The following is a 17,714-nucleotide window of genomic DNA, read 5'->3' as shown; positions in this document are numbered from 1 at the left end:
CATTAAGCCCTTTTCACACTGTATCTCTTATCCCCATGGAATGCAGCCCTGGGGAGGCCCCGGGATATTTTTACCCCACTATTACCACTCCGCACTTTCACATTTTCCCTGCTAACAGGTCCCTATTTTGAAATATGGTGGACACAGTTCTGTGCCACTATTAGGTTTAGGTAAATTTGTCTGTAGACACCCAAACAAAATGACGCACTCCAATAGTGGCCATATACATGATTGATATACTCCCAAACCAAATGAGGCACTCCAATAGTGGCCACCATATCTCAAAAAGGATAATGGGGTTCAGGCTGTACGTTTCAAAAATGCTCCACAGTTTTATCGCTTAGGCATTAAAAAAAAAGAATAAGTTATGTTGGCGTAATGGGCCCCCCAAAATACGGTAGGTAAGTAGGGATTTTTATTTTTTTTTTCCCTCAGCGAAAATGACATGTTTTCTAATTGTTTAAGCCGGTAGTATACATGATAAAAAAACAATAGATTTTAATCATAAAATTTCTTCCCTTGAAAAAAAAGAAAAAAATTCCAGGGTCGGCTGTATTTTTAGGGTAGTCGGGTTATGCCAACATAACAATTTTTTTTGTATGCCTTACCCCTACTACGAGCAGAGGTGGCTAATCCCCAGGGTAAGCTCACTTGCTGGGGTAGATCAGGGGTAGAGCATTATTCCCAGGGGTTTGCCCTCGGGTAATAAAGAAGTGAAAACAAGTTTTTTTATACATGAAATAACAAACCTGTGCAGCTTTAAGCTCAATCTGTCATACACATATGACTCTGGGACTCACAAGAAATTTAGTAACAAAATTCTTGTTTTCACTGTTTTATCATTATTGAATTTCGGACATGTGAGATCAAAACTAATTGCTTGACTCATTTCTCAAAAACTACACCATTTCAGGCGAAACAAATAACTAGCCCGTGAAATACGCTTGCCGTAAGCATAGAATTCCCTTTAGACCGTCAGCGCCGATTCTGTGCTTACAGTAAGCAGAGCCATGAAATTGGGCCCAGGTCTCATAATTCAAATAAATTACCACACACCTTGCAGGCAAAATTATGTATGTTAAAGCACCTTGAGCGTCACTGAGTGACGGACATGCGCGCATATAAGAAGCCATTATAAATATTATTAATCTTTGCCATGGTCAAGGGCAATAAATTAAAGTACCACACAACAAACGATCCAATTGAATCTTGACGACAATATTGTGCCATCATTAGTTATCCCTCTCCCCCATTATCGCACACATTGTTGATAATTTTATGCATTACAGGCTTCCTTGACAAATTGCTGGACAAAATTAAGTGCCAGCCTGAGGCTGGATTACTCCTACGTGTGAAGCTTTTTACCAAAGCCAATTATGGTGGGAAAAAAGATTGTACAGTAAAATACTCAATTGGTCAATAACATTTTGTAGAAAAAATCAGGGTGTGAGTTCGATCCTGGTAATGAAGCTTGTCTCCTTGAGCAAGACACTCAACTGAAATTGCTCCAGGCCGCTATATCATGGAGCAGCTTAACGGCCCGTTTTGTGCTTCTGTACGATTTCCATATCATAGTGCCTCTAACTGTAAGCATGCTTACCTCCTGGTGCTTACTGCACGAAAATGAATGACAGAACAATACAAATCCACTGTGAATGGCCGCCTAATTTTCTATCCAATTAAAACTGTTAATTCACTTGCAATAACCCAGCCCCTTTTCAGCACTCTTCTTATTCCACTTACTGTTTTTATAAGAGAATCTGACATGAATATTAAACAAAAACATGTACATTGTCTGCATGTAATAAGAAAAAATAGTTTTTAAAAAATGAAATTATCGCAGTAAAAGCTAATAAAGTATAACATTTTGGAGGGATAACTTATAGCCCCATAAGACAACATTTGAAATGGGTGGAGTGATATAACCCCAATAATATTAGTTACACCACTGATCCGGCCCAACCATGCCAACTTCATAAAGATGTTAAGCAGAATTACTGCTTGAAAAATTTCTTTGCTAAGCAAAAATTGAGTTGGGCACCAGCAACTACAACGCAAACTTGATGTATTTTTGACCAGTAACCTGTTTCTGCTAAGCGATACTACTCAGTATTCAGCCAGTTTTTGTGCTCAAAGGCTTTATAAAAATTGGGCCCAAGTACATACAGTTAATATAATGGTGACATCCCATACAGGCAGCTAATTAAAAACTCTTTCTGCAAACCCTGTTTTGATAACAGTGGAGTGGGAATATTTCTATAATTAGATTTTTGATTGGCACTACCAACAAAGACATTTTTGCCGACAAAGAAGTCTCTCAATGAGATTCATTCATTGCACACAACCTATCTCACTACTGGATGGCAAAATGAGAAAGCATCGCCCTTATTTGTATGTGGCTGACTGTGGCATGACACATGGCGTCATTTCCTCAATTGCAATTTTCGTGTTCTGAATGTAAAAAAAAGGGCATTTTAAAAACGCATAGGTTTTTTTTTTTAAATATATCAAAATCCACAAGTAAATATCTTTGAAACTGAGTGTTTCTTTTTGCCAAACAATAACTTTGATGACCACTTTTGATCAATACACTCCATTAAAGGAACACGTTGCCTTGGATCGGACGAGTTGGTCTATTAAAAGCGTTTTAAACCGTTTGTTATGAAATGCATATGGTTAGAAAGATGTTTTAAAAGTAGAATATAATGATCCACACAAGTATCCCTCGAAACTGCACGGTTTTCCGTTTACGTCGCGAACTACCACGGTCGGCCATTTATGGGAGTCAAAATTTTGACTCCCATAAATGGCCGACCGTGTTAGTCGACAGGGTAAAAAGAAAACCACGCAATTTCGAGGCATATTTGTGTAGATCATTGTATTCTACTTTTACAACATCTTTCTAACCATATACATTTTACAACAAATGGTTACAGAACGATTTTCAAAGACCAACTTGACCGATCCAAGGCAACGTGTTCCTTTAACCAGGAGTTCAAAAATATGAAAAGCCAATTTGATGAAATCCATACAATCGACTTTTAGAGCGGACAATTGTGCTTCTGCCTAATTCACCAATTTATCTTTTTTGCTCCCCTTCAGTTGTGTCTGTCGGCATGCATTTGTTATTAAAGGCACTGAACTTGTTTGGTAATTTTTATTGTCAAACACCAGTCATCTCACTTGGTGTATTGCAACATACGCATAAAATAACAAACCTGTGAAAATTTAAGCTCAATTGGTCATCGAAGTTGCGACAAAATGGTGAAAGAAAAAAAACACCCTTGTTGGACGAATTTGTGTGCTTTCAGATAGGAATAAAATACTTCTGGCTCGAAGTAATTTATTATTTTAGTGAGAAATTACCTCTTTCTCAAAATCTATGCTACTTCAAAGGGAGCTGTTTCTCACAATGTTTTATACTATCAACAGCTCCCCAATGCTAGTTACCAAGTCAGTTTTCAAGTTAATATTTGTTTTGAGTAATTACCAAACGTGTACCTTCCCTTAAACATACTTCAAGGAAGGGTTAGTAATCTACCGTTAAATAAAATGTCAATGTTTTACCTAAAAAATGAAAGGAAACTTCTCATCTGTAAATAAACCAGTATAAAGTTAAAGTTGTCTACAAAAGATAATTTCAACTCAACAAAACTACAAAACTAAATATTTCTAAATCAAACTAAAAACTAGTCTCAGTGGTACGTACAAAATAAACCAACTTGAAATTGAAAGAATGAAGGGTAGACTGTAACACGACAGAACAAACAAGTACACAGGCAGTGCACTGAACCAATACAACTGGGCAAAATTCCATGCAGCTGTTAAAGTCATTATACCCTTTCGGAACAGAACACAAAATAAAAGTTCACACATTACAAACAACTAACAGGGTTTACAGAAGGTAATAGTGAAAGGCTTCTCTTGAAATATTATTCCATGAAATGCTTTACTTTTTGAGAAAACATTAAAACAGTTATCAATTCTCGATATCGATAATTACAGATTTATTTTAAACACATGACACAGCGAAACGTGCAGAAACAAGGGTGGGTTTTCCCATTATTTTCTTCCAACTCTGATGACCCATTGAGCCTAAATTTTCACAGGTTGTTATTTTATATGTAAGTTGTGATACACGAAGTGTGGGGCTTGTGTCAATACTGTTTACCGAAAGTGTCCAATGGCTTTAAGTGACAACATTCATTGAATTCGGATGGGGCACGCTTTTGACCCAAAAAAATTATTTGTTATGAAACAAAATATTATTTTGGGGGCTGAACAAACAATTGAATAGAACCCGGGTAAAAACATATCTATTTTTGATTTCCTTTTACAGCATAGGGACCTCACGGTGATATGCGCTATATTAGAACGGTTTTATTATTATTATTATTATTATTTTTATAAGAGTGGGATTCGAACCAACGACCTTCGGATTAACGTGTCGGCACTCAAAACAAAACATGGTTGGAAAGACATGTCAACACTAGAATGTAATTAGTCACACAACTAAACCTTGAAGTTGAGTGTTTTTTGTGTAATTTCAGTTTTTTGATGACAGGTCACGATCCACAATTTTATAGGATAAATGTTTTGATCCAGCAAATGCAAGAAAGACTATAATGTACTTTTTGTATTTATCTCCCGTCATTCAAAGTACATGGATGCTGAACAGTAGGGGATTCTTTGGCCTGCGTTCACATTAACATTATCTTGAAAACAGCATTATTCAGGGAGCTAGGAGTCCACTCACGCAGATAAAAATTGTGCATTCAAGTCCTGTGATGAAAGGTTACGATAACCCTTTTATAGCACGGCACTACACTGCAAACAGAGTGCCACGTGTGTACACTGTGGAGAAAGAAAGGCCTATAATATGAAATTCACAATTGGCTTTGGAGGATCTGATGCCAGTAACATACAATGGTGTAATTAATTGTAAAAGGCTTTGTCCAGAAGAAGTTAATGGCTACAGTAGTTGCTACGGTTACAGCAGTGGCTTCGGCTGCACCGCTTAAAAGACCTATTCTTAACCTTGTTGTTGCACAACCATAGCCAAAGCCAAAGCCAAAGTTGCAGGCTGTGTACAAATTAGTGCATATAGCTGAATTGCTTGGTCCTTCCGTGCCAAAACAGCCCATCTTAGAAAACTTGTTTTTTACATAAGATAATTTATGGATAAATTTTTTCCAAATCCAAAGTTTCACAGGCAAACCCTGTGTGGGTTGTGATTATTACATGTCCTATGTCAGCCTCTTTAACGCTTCATCCAATTTTTTATGCTAAAACAGCTCATCTCTGTACTTGCTGTTCTCTCATTTGGTTGGTCGTAAAACCTGGTTTTTTTTTGTGTTTATCCACATTGCTTAAAGCTTTACTTAGGTTTAAGTTTACTAAGTTTAGCCCAGTTTCGTGGGGCAAATTGACCCTTACAGATCAGATTGTTATTTTAGCACTTTTGGATTAAGGGTTCCGTCTGAAATGTCATTTAATGTCATTTTTAAAAATAGATTATTTAGCCATGGAAGGACAGCACTGATAAGGCCTATTTGTCAACCTTGTAGTTTCAGCCGTAGCCAAAGTCGCTGGATTTGACACGCTGCCTTTGCGGCAAACTTCTAAATTTGCATATTTTGTGACTTTCACGAGAGACTTTTGGAGAAAAACAAATAGACATCAATTCAAGTTATATATTTTTGAAAGTGATTGGCTATTACAAGCTCAAAGGAAAGCAGAGGCACAAAATGAGAGCTAAAAACAAGGTGCGGATCTTTTTCTTACTAAAAATATTCTGTTTTACTGTTTGGTGGAAGCTATAAATTGTCCTCTTTAACGGCCAAATAGATAAGCTTGTCTTTTTTTTTGTAGAAGAGGCAACAACACAAGTGATCACGATTTTGTTTGATTAAAAATAAAAACTTGTTTTAGACTATATTTTGCAGCAAAATTGACAATATCGTAGTAAAACATGTCATTCTACATCAGATTGTGCATGATGTACACAGCTCAGCTGCTGAAACAACACATTCTACTATTTAAAAAGCACAACAAAACAAAACCCTAAAACAATTCTAATTTTTTCTACAAAACTAAAACTAACTTTCTGGTAAAATCTATATCTTTGTTCAATCTAAAACACTAAGCACAGTGGACAAAAACTCCTTGCAAACTGAGAGTGATTTGACAGAGGGTTAGATTTCATAAAGAAACCTAACTCTTGTCAAATATATTTGCGAGTCATTTACAATGCAGGCCTAGTTGCAGGACACCACAAAGTCCTTGGAGGCAGCAACCTTCACTGCTCTGGTCTTGACCTTGCTTCCCCTATCGTTGCGGGCGTCGATTTCACAAGGAGTTAGGACTCGTCTTATCTCGAGTTAGGACAAGTTACTCGTCCTAACTTAGGATTAATCTTAAGGTCTGCATGCTACAGAGCAGGGTTGGGACTCGTCCTAAGTCCTAAGATTAGTCTTAAGTTAGGAAGGGTTTTGTGAAATCAACGGCTGGTCTTGACCTTGCTTTCCCTATCTAAAGACACAGGACATCTTTGGTATTTTCACTTGGTGTAATCCAACACATGCATAAAATAACAAATCTGTGAAGATTTAGACTCAAAGTAGCAAGAGAATAATGAAAGAAAAAACACCAATGTTGAACAAAGTTGTGTGCTTGAAGATGCCAATAAAAGTAGGAACCTTTTATCTAGAACAAAGGCCGACCTGAAAGTACACATGGGTTAGGGTCACTAGAGGACTTTACATGCTATTTGGTAATAACAATTTTTCTGATTTTCCCTTAAGTAGGAAGAATATCTAGCCTGCACAATACAAATCTTAAAGGCACTGGACACTATTAGTTATTACTCAAAACAATTGTTAGCACAAAACCTTACTTGGTAACGAGTAATGGGGAGCTGTTTAAAACATTGTGAGAAATGGCTCCCACAAGTTTGATTTAAAGACCTCAAAATTAGACTTTGAGGTCTTGAAATCAAGCATCTGAAAGCACACAACTTTGTGTGACAAGGGTGTTTTTTCTTTCATTATTATCTCTCGCCACTTCGATGACCAACTGAGTTCAAATTTCCACAGGTTTGTTAGCATAAAACCTTACTTGGTGTCGAGTAATGGGGAGAGGTTGATGGTATAAAACAATTTGAGAAACAGCTTCCTCTGAAGTGACATAGTTTTCGAGAGAGAAGTAATTTTCCACGAATTTGATTTTGAGACCTCAGATTTAGAATTTGAAGTCTCGCATCAACCATCTGAAAGCAGGCAACTTTGTGTGACAAGGGGGTTATTTCCTTCATTCTTATCTCTTGTCACTTTGATGACCAACTGAGTTCAAATTTCCACCGGTAAGTTATTTTATGCATATGTTGAGAAACACCAAGTGAGGGGACCGGTAAACGGCTATTTTATGACCAAACATGTCCAGTGGCTTTAACTAGTTTCTCCTGAATAAGTCTTTCTCAGATTAGTGAGTTAGTGTGCTAAAGGATCTATGAACTAAAAAAATAAGTCAACTACATGTACGTAAATGTTTCTAATAATAAGATGCAACCAAACTCGGTAAGAAAAAATCCTCTTTCTACAGCACACTTTTTTTTGGTGGGGGGGGGTGGGGGTGGATTTTCTTAATTAAAATTTAAAATCTGTCTTGACAGAAACTATATTGCACCTCAAGTTTTTTTTCACACATTATAAAAATATGTTGGCCTGTTTTTTGTTTGATAATCATGTAACACTTATGAAATGTCTTTACTTCAATCTCATCATCTTCTGTCGGGATAGGGTGCTTCCTGTCGCCGTGCAAACTTAGGATTCAGAGCTTTTTGCATATCTGGCTCTTCCTTCAGCTCTTCCTTCCGACCTATTTTAAGATGGTCCATGATTTTGCGCATTGTCAGGTCTTTACTGGTAGGTTTGGGAGTAGCTGGTGGTTTAATCTTGTCCGGCCGATCTAGGACCAGTCTGGCGTTCTCCATGTAGTGGTCGGCATTCTTGCGGATCTTATCCTCATTCTCCAAGACGCGTTGATCGGGGATGCCGTAGTTCGGGGGGTTGGCATGCGGGTCATAGCCTAGCTTGCTGAGCATGGGTGCTAAGGTTTCGATGTTGTCCATGACATCTTTGGGGATATGACCCACCCATTTGGTCAGGGCTTCCAAGTTGACTGGCTTGACCACCTGGTCCGTTGATTTCTCTCTCCTAAAAAAAAAGAAAAATTAAGGGATGGGAGAGTTTAAAAAAAAACCAAGGATTCTGAAATGCTTGCTGGGTATCAGGTTGTGTACCTGCAGGCCAACAGGAATAGACCCTCCCCCCCCCCCCCCCCACCGAACAAAAAAAAATATCAATTACACTTCAGCTTTCGCACTGACACTTGGTTGGCAAAATAGAGAAACATCATGTCTTTTCATATGGGAAAACATTTTGGCATGACACAGACGCATCTACTCCGTGCACATCTCCACCATGTTTGCCAACCATCAACCAACAGTGTCTGTGCTATGGATGACGACTGTAAGTATTTCATGTGAAAGGTCTATTAGTATTCGGTACAATGTATATTATAATGTTTGTGACTTTATACACTAATGCACAAACGGCAATATCATTTGGCTAATGATGATACCAAATTCTGACATGTATCAAGTCACAAAGCTCACTCAGAACACCTTAGCCAAATTTCAAAGAGCTGCTTAGCCACAAATAGTGGTAAGCACAATACCAGAATATATTCCAAAATACCATGTCACATGCACCATCTGTGAGTGGTATACTTCTCTTTTTATTGCTAAGCAGAAAATGTTGGGCTGTATTATTTGCTGCCAAAAACATCTCTTTGAATATTAATATGTTTCGGTTTTTACCCATACAACGATGTGTATTAGCACTGTATACTCAGTACTTTCTCGAAGTCCTGACGTCATCAGCAGAAAAAATCTTGAATGCGCCATACTGGTGGGCGATTTCACTGTGCATTTTTTATATATAACTCTATGCTGCGCGATATGCAGTTAAGTGAGCATTTTAGGCGACACAGCATTAATACACGTAAACCTACATGTAACTGCCCACCAACATGGTGAGCGTGGCGTGGGTCGCCGTGTGTGATACGCGTGCAAGGGGTCAATATGTAGCAAAATAGTTTGAATGAACAGAATGCCTCAACATAACCCACAGTACCCACAGCGATAGACCCTTCCCATGAAATATTTAAATTGCACGTAGCGCGTGCGCACTAACGTTTTGGTTGGCAAAATGAGGGAACATCGCGTTGCTTTGTACACGGCTAATGGGTGCGTGACGCAGACGCGATGACGCGCCTGCTTAGTGCACAACTTTATGGCGTTTGCCAACCAACAGGGTCTGTACGCATGCGTGAATGTAATTAGCATATTTCATGGGAAGGGTCCATTGCTGTGGTGCCCTGTGGTTTTGTTGTGGTGCCCTCTGCAAAGTCGCAAAACAACACTACATTTTCTTCATAGAAGTGTCCCTTGCCACAGGAATATCGCTGTGCCCCTTCAAGAATAGAATTCAACGCCTCGAACAAATTTTGTGGACACTCAATGCTAATATTGTACTATGGGCCCACAGGGAGAACAGTTCATTGAAAACTGATGGGGCTACACCATAGAGTTATATAGAAGAATTAGAGGGCGCACTGGCCTATATACGCGCCCCAACATGCGCACAGGCGGCCATTTTCTAAGTTGAACAAACAGCATCGCATGCGCCTTCAATAAAAAACAAACTCAATTGTGTATTTTATATTCAACGCGCGTACAGATTGGCGTGCTTGTCATCTTGCGGTCCCGTTGCATTTGTGCAAGCGGCATCACCAGTGTGCCCTCTAGTTCTTATAACTCCATGGGCTACACTGGTTAAACCAGACAAAACAAATAAATTAATCTAAAAATGAAAAAAAAAGTGACAATATTTGAGATAACTTACTTTGAGAGCGAGATTCCTCCAGGTTTACCCACAGTGTCCTCATGATGCAAGACACTATCATCCCAAGGAATATTCAAGAATGTCAAGATCTTCCTCATCCAATCCTCAGGATGAAGAACCAGTTTCTCATAATACACCGGCAGGCATATATCGGATCCCACTTGCATGCACTGGTTGTACATATTCTCAACGGCGATGCTCCACTTCTTCAAGCAGTCCTTATAACTGGTGATATCAAACCCAGTGATGGTGACCTTACGTGAGATAATCGAGTGAACGGTAGCGCGTCCGTCGCGCAGCATCAGTAAATATTTACCGTTGGGGAATATTTTGTGCATGTAGGTCATGGATTTCAAAACAAAGGGATCCTTGTTGCACAACCGGCGGGCGGGTTCACCGTGCTTAGCGATTATCTCTAGGATAAACAACGCTAGCGCTTCGTCAATGATGTTATCGGTGAGTCCCGCTTCTAGTAGTCGGCCGTGTTCTTTTGTGCTCTTCATCCACTGAGCTCTCATACTCAACATCCTTGGTATAACTCTCGTTTCCTCCCCGCATCTCACCTCCGGATGCGCATCCAGCATTGCCCGCATTAGCGTTGTGCCGCTGCGCGGCATTCCACCGATAAAAATAAGCGGCATGTTCGTATCGTATGGATACTCATTTTTGTTATCGTCGTACATGGCATGCTTGGATTCTCTGGGCGACATGATGGCCGTGTTCTGGTCGCCCGGGCAGTTTGCCGAGATTATAAAATAGGTGATACACACCGTCAAGAACACCGTCACAACGGTGTGGAGTCTACTGTTGCGACCCATGTTCCTTGCCATGGATGTCGTCTACAAACAACCGTACGGCTTCCTGGACTCACTTAAATCACCTCTATGATTACATCCATCAATTCCAACTCATGGTCACTGATCCTTGTTTACAAGTAATTTTTTTAGTTCACCTGAAAACAAACTTGACGATTTTGGGGGAATGTAAGGAATAAGTTTTGATTTAAAAAAACAAATGACAAGAACTTAGCTCCTCAGATGTTGTACTGTATCACTTGTTGCGTCCTGGATCCATTAAAACATTCCTCTGACATCCTTGCACTTTAAAGACTGAACCTTCGGCAGCTTCCCAAACGCATCAACATTCAATGTGAACAGAAATAGCTCAGCTCATTTCGTGACCAGAATACCTGTAGAAAATGAGACAAGGAAAAACAAAATTGAGTTCATTGTATTTTTTAGCTCAAACTGAAACCATCTAATATTGAAGTAGACAGAATGCAATCTGTAAGCCTAAAACTACAAGTTACACATGTTTTAAAGGCCATAACACTACAGGCATTCTGAGCATATTATAAACAAAAACTATCTTGCATGAATGTTTGTGTGAAATTAACACCCGAAAAGCTAAATAAACAAATATAAACAAATATTTATATTTTTCACATCGGCCGAAACGTGCGCGTATTGGCACAAAATATGTGGGTCTCACCCTTGCCTGGTGCATGGGGAGAACTCCGAGTACACGTAGTATGTAAGATGGTATCATACAGTACATGACGTACAAGATGCATAATTTATCACACATAGACCAAGGCAAGAAACAGTCACCCACTTGACCTTTCTTCCTTTTTATCATTGACAGTTGACTTGAATCAGGCATCCAACCACTCGTCGTCTAGCCCGTTTCACTCCACTGCAGGAGGAAAGCCTCTTCACCAACTCTCCATCTCACTCTACCCGCGCTGTCTGTTGCCAAGCAATACCCCTGTGTGTACTAAGGTCATCTCTCCATCTTCTGTTTGTCGCCCTCTTTCTCTTATACCGTTTCTTGGAGTCCAATTGGTTGTTTTACATGCACACCTATTGTCATGCCTCCTTGCTAGGGGGTGGCCTTCCCATCTCCACTTCTTTGATTTGATTGTCTTGATAATATTATGCACTCCTGATTTATTTCTTATGTCCTCATTCGTCAGTCACCCTGTCCTTTTTTGTCATTCTTTGTTAGTCCTATCATAATCCTTTCCAACCAGTATGACCACACTAATTGATTGATTGATTGATTGACTGAATGATTGGATTAATTGATTGATTGATTAATTGATTGAGTGAATGACCAGGGACTTGAAGTCATTTTTTCCAGAGCTGCATCAGTCAACACTTTAAGATGGATTATTCTCTGATATTCGAGATTAAGCTTAGGACTTGTTGTTTATGTGTGTGTGATATTGTTTTTTTTTACTCTTTGATGTTTTACTCCGCTACCTTTTTACGATACTGTAGATCATTGTAATATGATTTTTAATTTGTTTTCATGGTGATTTATAGGTTTATGAATAGTCAATATTCTTACAACGCCTTCTGCTTCAAACAAACAGAGTGACTCTTTCAAACAATATGAAATGAAATATAAATGAATACAGTAGGACTTGCACAGTAGGCCTAAAGCAAGGTAACTGTGTATTTTATGTATTAGATGAATTCATACAATTGCCCAACATTTGCCATGTTTGCAGGCTTACATGTATAATATTTGACCTTTGAAAAAAAAACATAGTAAACAAAATTTGTTGGTGCAAAGCCTTACTAGTATTCAAAATAGCATACACCTTTTGGCATTTACAGTTTCTTTTATAATGGATTACATACTATGTGAAGATTTTCTGAAGGTAAAATAATGAAAACAATCAGATCCAATTACATAGAATATCGAGTCAATGGATCTGAAAGTCAAATCATCTCTATTAATATAAATATTGTTCACTTCAAATCATCTCACATGTATTATGAGTGTGTAGGTGAGTGCACATGAAGGTGTTACATACAGCGTTCACAGTTCAGTTCCATTAGTATGGTCTAAGAATAAAGTAATGGCTCTACCTGGCAACTTATTTACATACTCTCTTCTTCTTACTATCCATTATCAAAAAAGACTCTCGCCAGCTCTGGCATAAATGTTATGTCCAACCTTTTATTGATGTACATTTACAATCATCAATGCAATATGCCATACATAGTGTGTATCAGTGAAGACTGAAGACTTCCCTTGTACATTACACAAAATGTATCAGTTGCTCCTCAGAAATCCTCATTTGCTAATCAATACGTTTGTTTGTTCTTTGTTTGTTTGTTTGTTTTTTGTTTAGACAATCTCCACAAAAGTGGACAAAAACAAGTAAAATACACACACAACTTAAACAGACAGTGGAATCTGGGGAACTGCCAAGGCTAACACAAAAAGCTAAACAGTTTTGGTCTTGACTCCTCTACTTACATACTGCATTCAGTGTACATGTACACAAAATAAGTTCAGTCTAAACTTGTTGCTACGTGAAATTGCTGGACAAAATCGATCCCTGCACATGTATACCAGTATACAGTTGTTGCAGGCTGTGACGGGGTCCATGGCGTTTTGCACACTCGAGGGGGTAAATGGAACCCGAGGCGAACCGAGGGTGCCATTTCCCCTCGAGGGTGTACAAAACCCATGGACCCCAGTCACAGCGTGCAACAATTGTTTTGTATACCTTGGTAACATTGTTATTCCTCTTCTCGAAGTTCTGTTGTCATCTTCAAACAATATTACGACGGACTATTCATTGTTTAATAAGCAGACGAACAAGAAACAATTCCCTCGTACCCGTGGTTGTTGTTTCGTACAACACAGCGCTGGAAATCGACCAATGCTGGGAACGATCAAGGTGATGTACACCGGTGTACATCACTTTTCATGTTACCCGGCCCGTCGAGCCATGTAACATGCGTTTTTGTTGCGCATCACATGATTGGTTCTCGACCAATCAAACTTCACAATTTGTACAGAGGTATAACAACATATTTTGCTTTTAAGACTGCCTCCATTCATTATGTATGTTTGCATCACACTCTGTGATTGTAGCAGTGAACCATTGCAGTTCCAATGATCTGTAGCCCTTCACACTCCACCTCCATAAAAACTCAGGCATGGCTGAATCCAAATGAATCTGTGTGTCAAACAGGTGGCAGTTCCCTGTCACCTGTCATGCCTGAGTGTGCTGTGGGGATCTTTTTCATGAAAAGTTCTCTTTAGGCCAAAAAAATTAATAAAAATAACCAGTTGATCGTCCCCTTCCTCATTCTTTTTTTTGAGGCCGCATGCGAAAGTGTGAACGGGTGTATTTATGTAATTGCTCCTGGGTTGAGACTAGCCCCTAGGGTACTCCCCAGGGTTTTTTTCAAAACTGAAGGGCCTTTCTGGACACAAAATTTGAGGATGTTTGGCTGTAGCATGATGAATCGAAACAAGGTCTTCATGGTTTTAAAAGCCCTACATGTACTGTGCAAGAGCATTCTACATTACGGTTTTCTCTTGGTGTGTTTTGTGGCGACAAAATAAATAAACAAATAAAAAACGTTTTTTGTTTTCTTTTCTTTTGTTTTTTTTGTGTATTGACAAAAAAAAATGCAAGTTTTTACTACATTTTTGTAATAGAACTTTCTCCTGAAGAAAACCCAACCATTTAAGCCCAAACTTTCACAGGTTTTCTTTTTTCATGTATTTGGTTGATCACACTAAACATAAACACTGTCTGCGTCTATTTTTCCAGCTCTATTAATCCTGCCTAATAATACCTTTAGTTAATTACTGTAAGCTATGCTAAATAATCACATACATTGTACCATGACTCATTTCCCCTTTCAAAGGAGACTGTTACTGTTAATTAACATGCACAAATTAGTAGACAGGAAATTACTGAAATAGTAAACTCTTTCTTTGTTTATCAAAGGCTTGACATACAAAGTCTTCATTTCAAGCCCCTGTAGCCAATTTCACGAAACGCTAGGATTAATCCTACAGTGTGTATCTTGAGTTATGACTTTGTCCTAACTTAGGATGGGTTCAATGTATCCTAACGTCTATGGATACAGATTTAACTTGTATGTTAGGAAGAGTTTGGTGAAATCGATGAATATGGCACAGAGTTTTCTCCATGCATAAGCTACATGTACTGTAGCTATGTGCAAAATTGCAGGCCAATACACACAAATTTCAGCAAATAAGCACCTATTATTTAAGAAAAAAAGGACATTACAATACATTCCCAAGACCTTGTTTTAGTTAAATCGCATGCCTTTGCCAAACATCCAAAATTTTGCGTCCTGGATGCCCCAACAGTCTTGGAAAAATCCTTGGGAGAACCTTGTGAAAGATCTACATTGGCTACCAGCAAAACCCTTCTATTATCCGTAACATACCCTACCTACATAATCAGCATTCTCCCTAAACAGTGGTCCGCTGGCCAAATGCTTCGGGGCAATAGTTGAAACACCCAAGGACAAGTCAGAATTCTCTCTAAGTGGTCTGGCGGCTTGTTCAGTAATAAAAAGCACAATATGAAATAGGCCAGTGAAAAAACTGGCGGAATAGTGAAACAGCAAGCTACCTGGTCCTGCTAGCTAGTCACTGACACATTTAAGGGCAAACCCTGCCAATTATTCAATACCCCATACATATTCATGATTGAGAGCAAAATTCTCTCATTGGTCCAATCATCACATGCCAGAGACGGTATTTTTGCTGTTTACCAAGCGTGCAGGTGAGTATTCCTGCTGTACAAATGGGCATGACAATGCATACTTTATTGTCAACTTCCAATAACTCAATATATACTGAGTGGAGTAAACCTGGAAAAAAAGTTGCCTTTCAACCTATAATGCAAAAAGAGGTTGCAGCAGTAAGTAGCCTTACATTTCATCCCCAGCATACTCCCATAGTACAAGCTTCTGTGAAACCTGGGCCAACTACGCAATGCGGCTGATGCATGAACATTTTGATGCATGAACATTTCATACCTTTCCTTACAGCGAAAGAGTAAAAAATGTCCCAGGTTGAAAATTCGAACCTGAGGGGGGCGGAGCTTTGGCTGTTTGTGCACGTCACGGACTCAGCGCTGCGTGTTGTGTAGTTGCGATAACGTAACCCTCCTCCCGACGGCCTGGCGACCGCCAGGCCGGAGGGTTACGAGTTTGTTTCGAGCGGAAACGGTTGATCTGGTCCAACACGTACAATTTCGACAGCTAGTCACCAGATTTGCCCCATTTTTACCACTTTCAAAAATCATGACACAAATTCTGAGGGTACGAACTTAATCCGCAATGTCTAATGCAGCCTGCCATAATACTCATAACACCATTTAGGAAATATTTCGAAGAAAAATGGACAAAAACTTACCAGATCCCGGAGCGAAATCCAAGATTCATATTTTGAACCTGTCGCATCGCTTTGCACACGCATTATTTTGTTGTTGGGCTAAACCATTCTGTAAAAGGGGTGTTACAATGTTGCAGTGCTACAGTGCGTGCGCGCCATCATGAGTGAACGGCGTGCAAAGCAAACGGACAGCGCTTTTACGTTTTTAACCATTTCGCCCTGCAGAGATTGCGGAAGCTTCGTAACCCGTCAGTCAGGAGAAGGGTTACGTTATAATATCAACTATGCCTGTTCAGCCCTAACAGTACACCCAACAAATTTGGTCATAATACTGCCCCCACCATCAGCCCCTCGGAAAGGTTTCCGTATGGCGCCACCACTTTTTCGTTTGATATGAAATAATATAGTATCTAATTTACCTCAATGAGATATCCCTTTTCGTAAAAATGAGTGAAAAAGTGGTGGCGCCATACGGAAAGTTATCCAGCCCCTCTCGTCTACTCACGACTGTGCATGCATGCAGGGGGAAGGAAATCACACACACATGACATGCATAAAAAGACCTTCATAAAACACGTACACCCATTGACTTGAGTTCTTAAGAATAAATCAAGAAAGAAAAGATATGCTTACACCGGTTACTTTTGACGAAACTGTCGTCTGCCATTAGAAGTTCACACCAATGCATGCTCTACCGGAACAGACCTCATTACTAGTTGTATATTATAGCAGAAAATGTGGAGATACGTGTACAGCTGAGGAACCGCTACTGAATTAGGTGAGTTTTTTGATAGCCTTGCCAGTTGATCTGTGAAAGTGCTGAATTCACTAAAAAAATAAAGTTCAATCGTTGGTTCGCGATTCACGCTTTCATCAATACACACTGTACCGCGTACCAACGATCGTTTCTCACAGCCGGCCGGATGCTTGTAAACATCAACAGAGGGCGGTATTGTACGCTAGCTTACATCTTCTCCTAGGCCCTTTTCGAAACCACGGCTTCGGCTCCAGATATTCTGCTGGTCGAGGAGAGGTCTCAAAAGTTTTTGCTTTTGTTTATACAGTTACTCTAACTTTTATTGTAACAGCTCCCATTGGTTTTGTACACATTTTCCAACTGTGGACGTTTCCCGAACCGTGTGGGCCACGCACAGCTTGCGTCAAGGCCCAAGCAAAAAGCACATTGTGCACACCCATCGCATTGTTAACGGCATAACGCCAATAATGACAACATTAATGGCATGACTTGTGTTGTGCTACACGTCGTAAATAATTATGACTCCAATATTTACGACTTGTGAACAAGTCGTGAATATTGACGACAATTCCCGATAAAACTCACGACTTTGTACCTCAAATTGTAGGTAATTATTGACAGCAAAATTCATTAGGGCCTCCCCGTGCGTGGAAGCCCACATTATTATGCACAACAATAGCTAATAAGATCTGCAAGTGAACATAAAAGCCAACTTATTCTTACCCGGTTGAAGTGTGATGAGTGGATTTGGGTCATAATTGGCACCCGAGTTCATTGGCACCCAAGTTCCGGAATGACATTGA

The 17,714-nt window shown here is 39.4% G+C and overlaps 1 protein-coding gene across 2 annotated transcripts in view; it reads right to left on the bottom strand.

The window, feature by feature from the left end:
* Positions 1-2,925: 2,925 nt before the first annotated feature.
* The window catches only part of LOC139938181 (protein-tyrosine sulfotransferase 1-like), a 16,537-nt gene continuing 1,748 nt past the window's right edge, over positions 2,926-17,714 (bottom strand). Inside the window, exons 1-3 of one of the 2 annotated variants that reach the window (XM_071933571.1) lie at positions 16,788-16,965; positions 9,966-11,154; positions 2,926-8,213 (exon numbers count right to left, since the gene is read on the bottom strand). In XM_071933571.1, coding sequence (XP_071789672.1) covers positions 7,778-8,213; positions 9,966-10,795 — 1,266 coding nt within the window. In that variant the 5' untranslated portion in view covers positions 10,796-11,154; positions 16,788-16,965 and the 3' untranslated portion in view covers positions 2,926-7,777. Of the gene's footprint in view, positions 8,214-9,965; positions 11,155-16,787; positions 16,966-17,714 lie in introns of those variants that run through there. The other variant, XM_071933572.1, reaches the window with a different exon arrangement.

Source organism: Asterias amurensis, chromosome 6, assembly GCF_032118995.1.
Source record: "Asterias amurensis chromosome 6, ASM3211899v1".
Lineage (NCBI taxonomy): Eukaryota > Metazoa > Echinodermata > Asteroidea > Forcipulatida > Asteriidae > Asterias > Asterias amurensis.
Note: the sequence above shows the minus strand (reverse complement) of the source record. Positions and strands in the feature narration are given on the sequence as shown.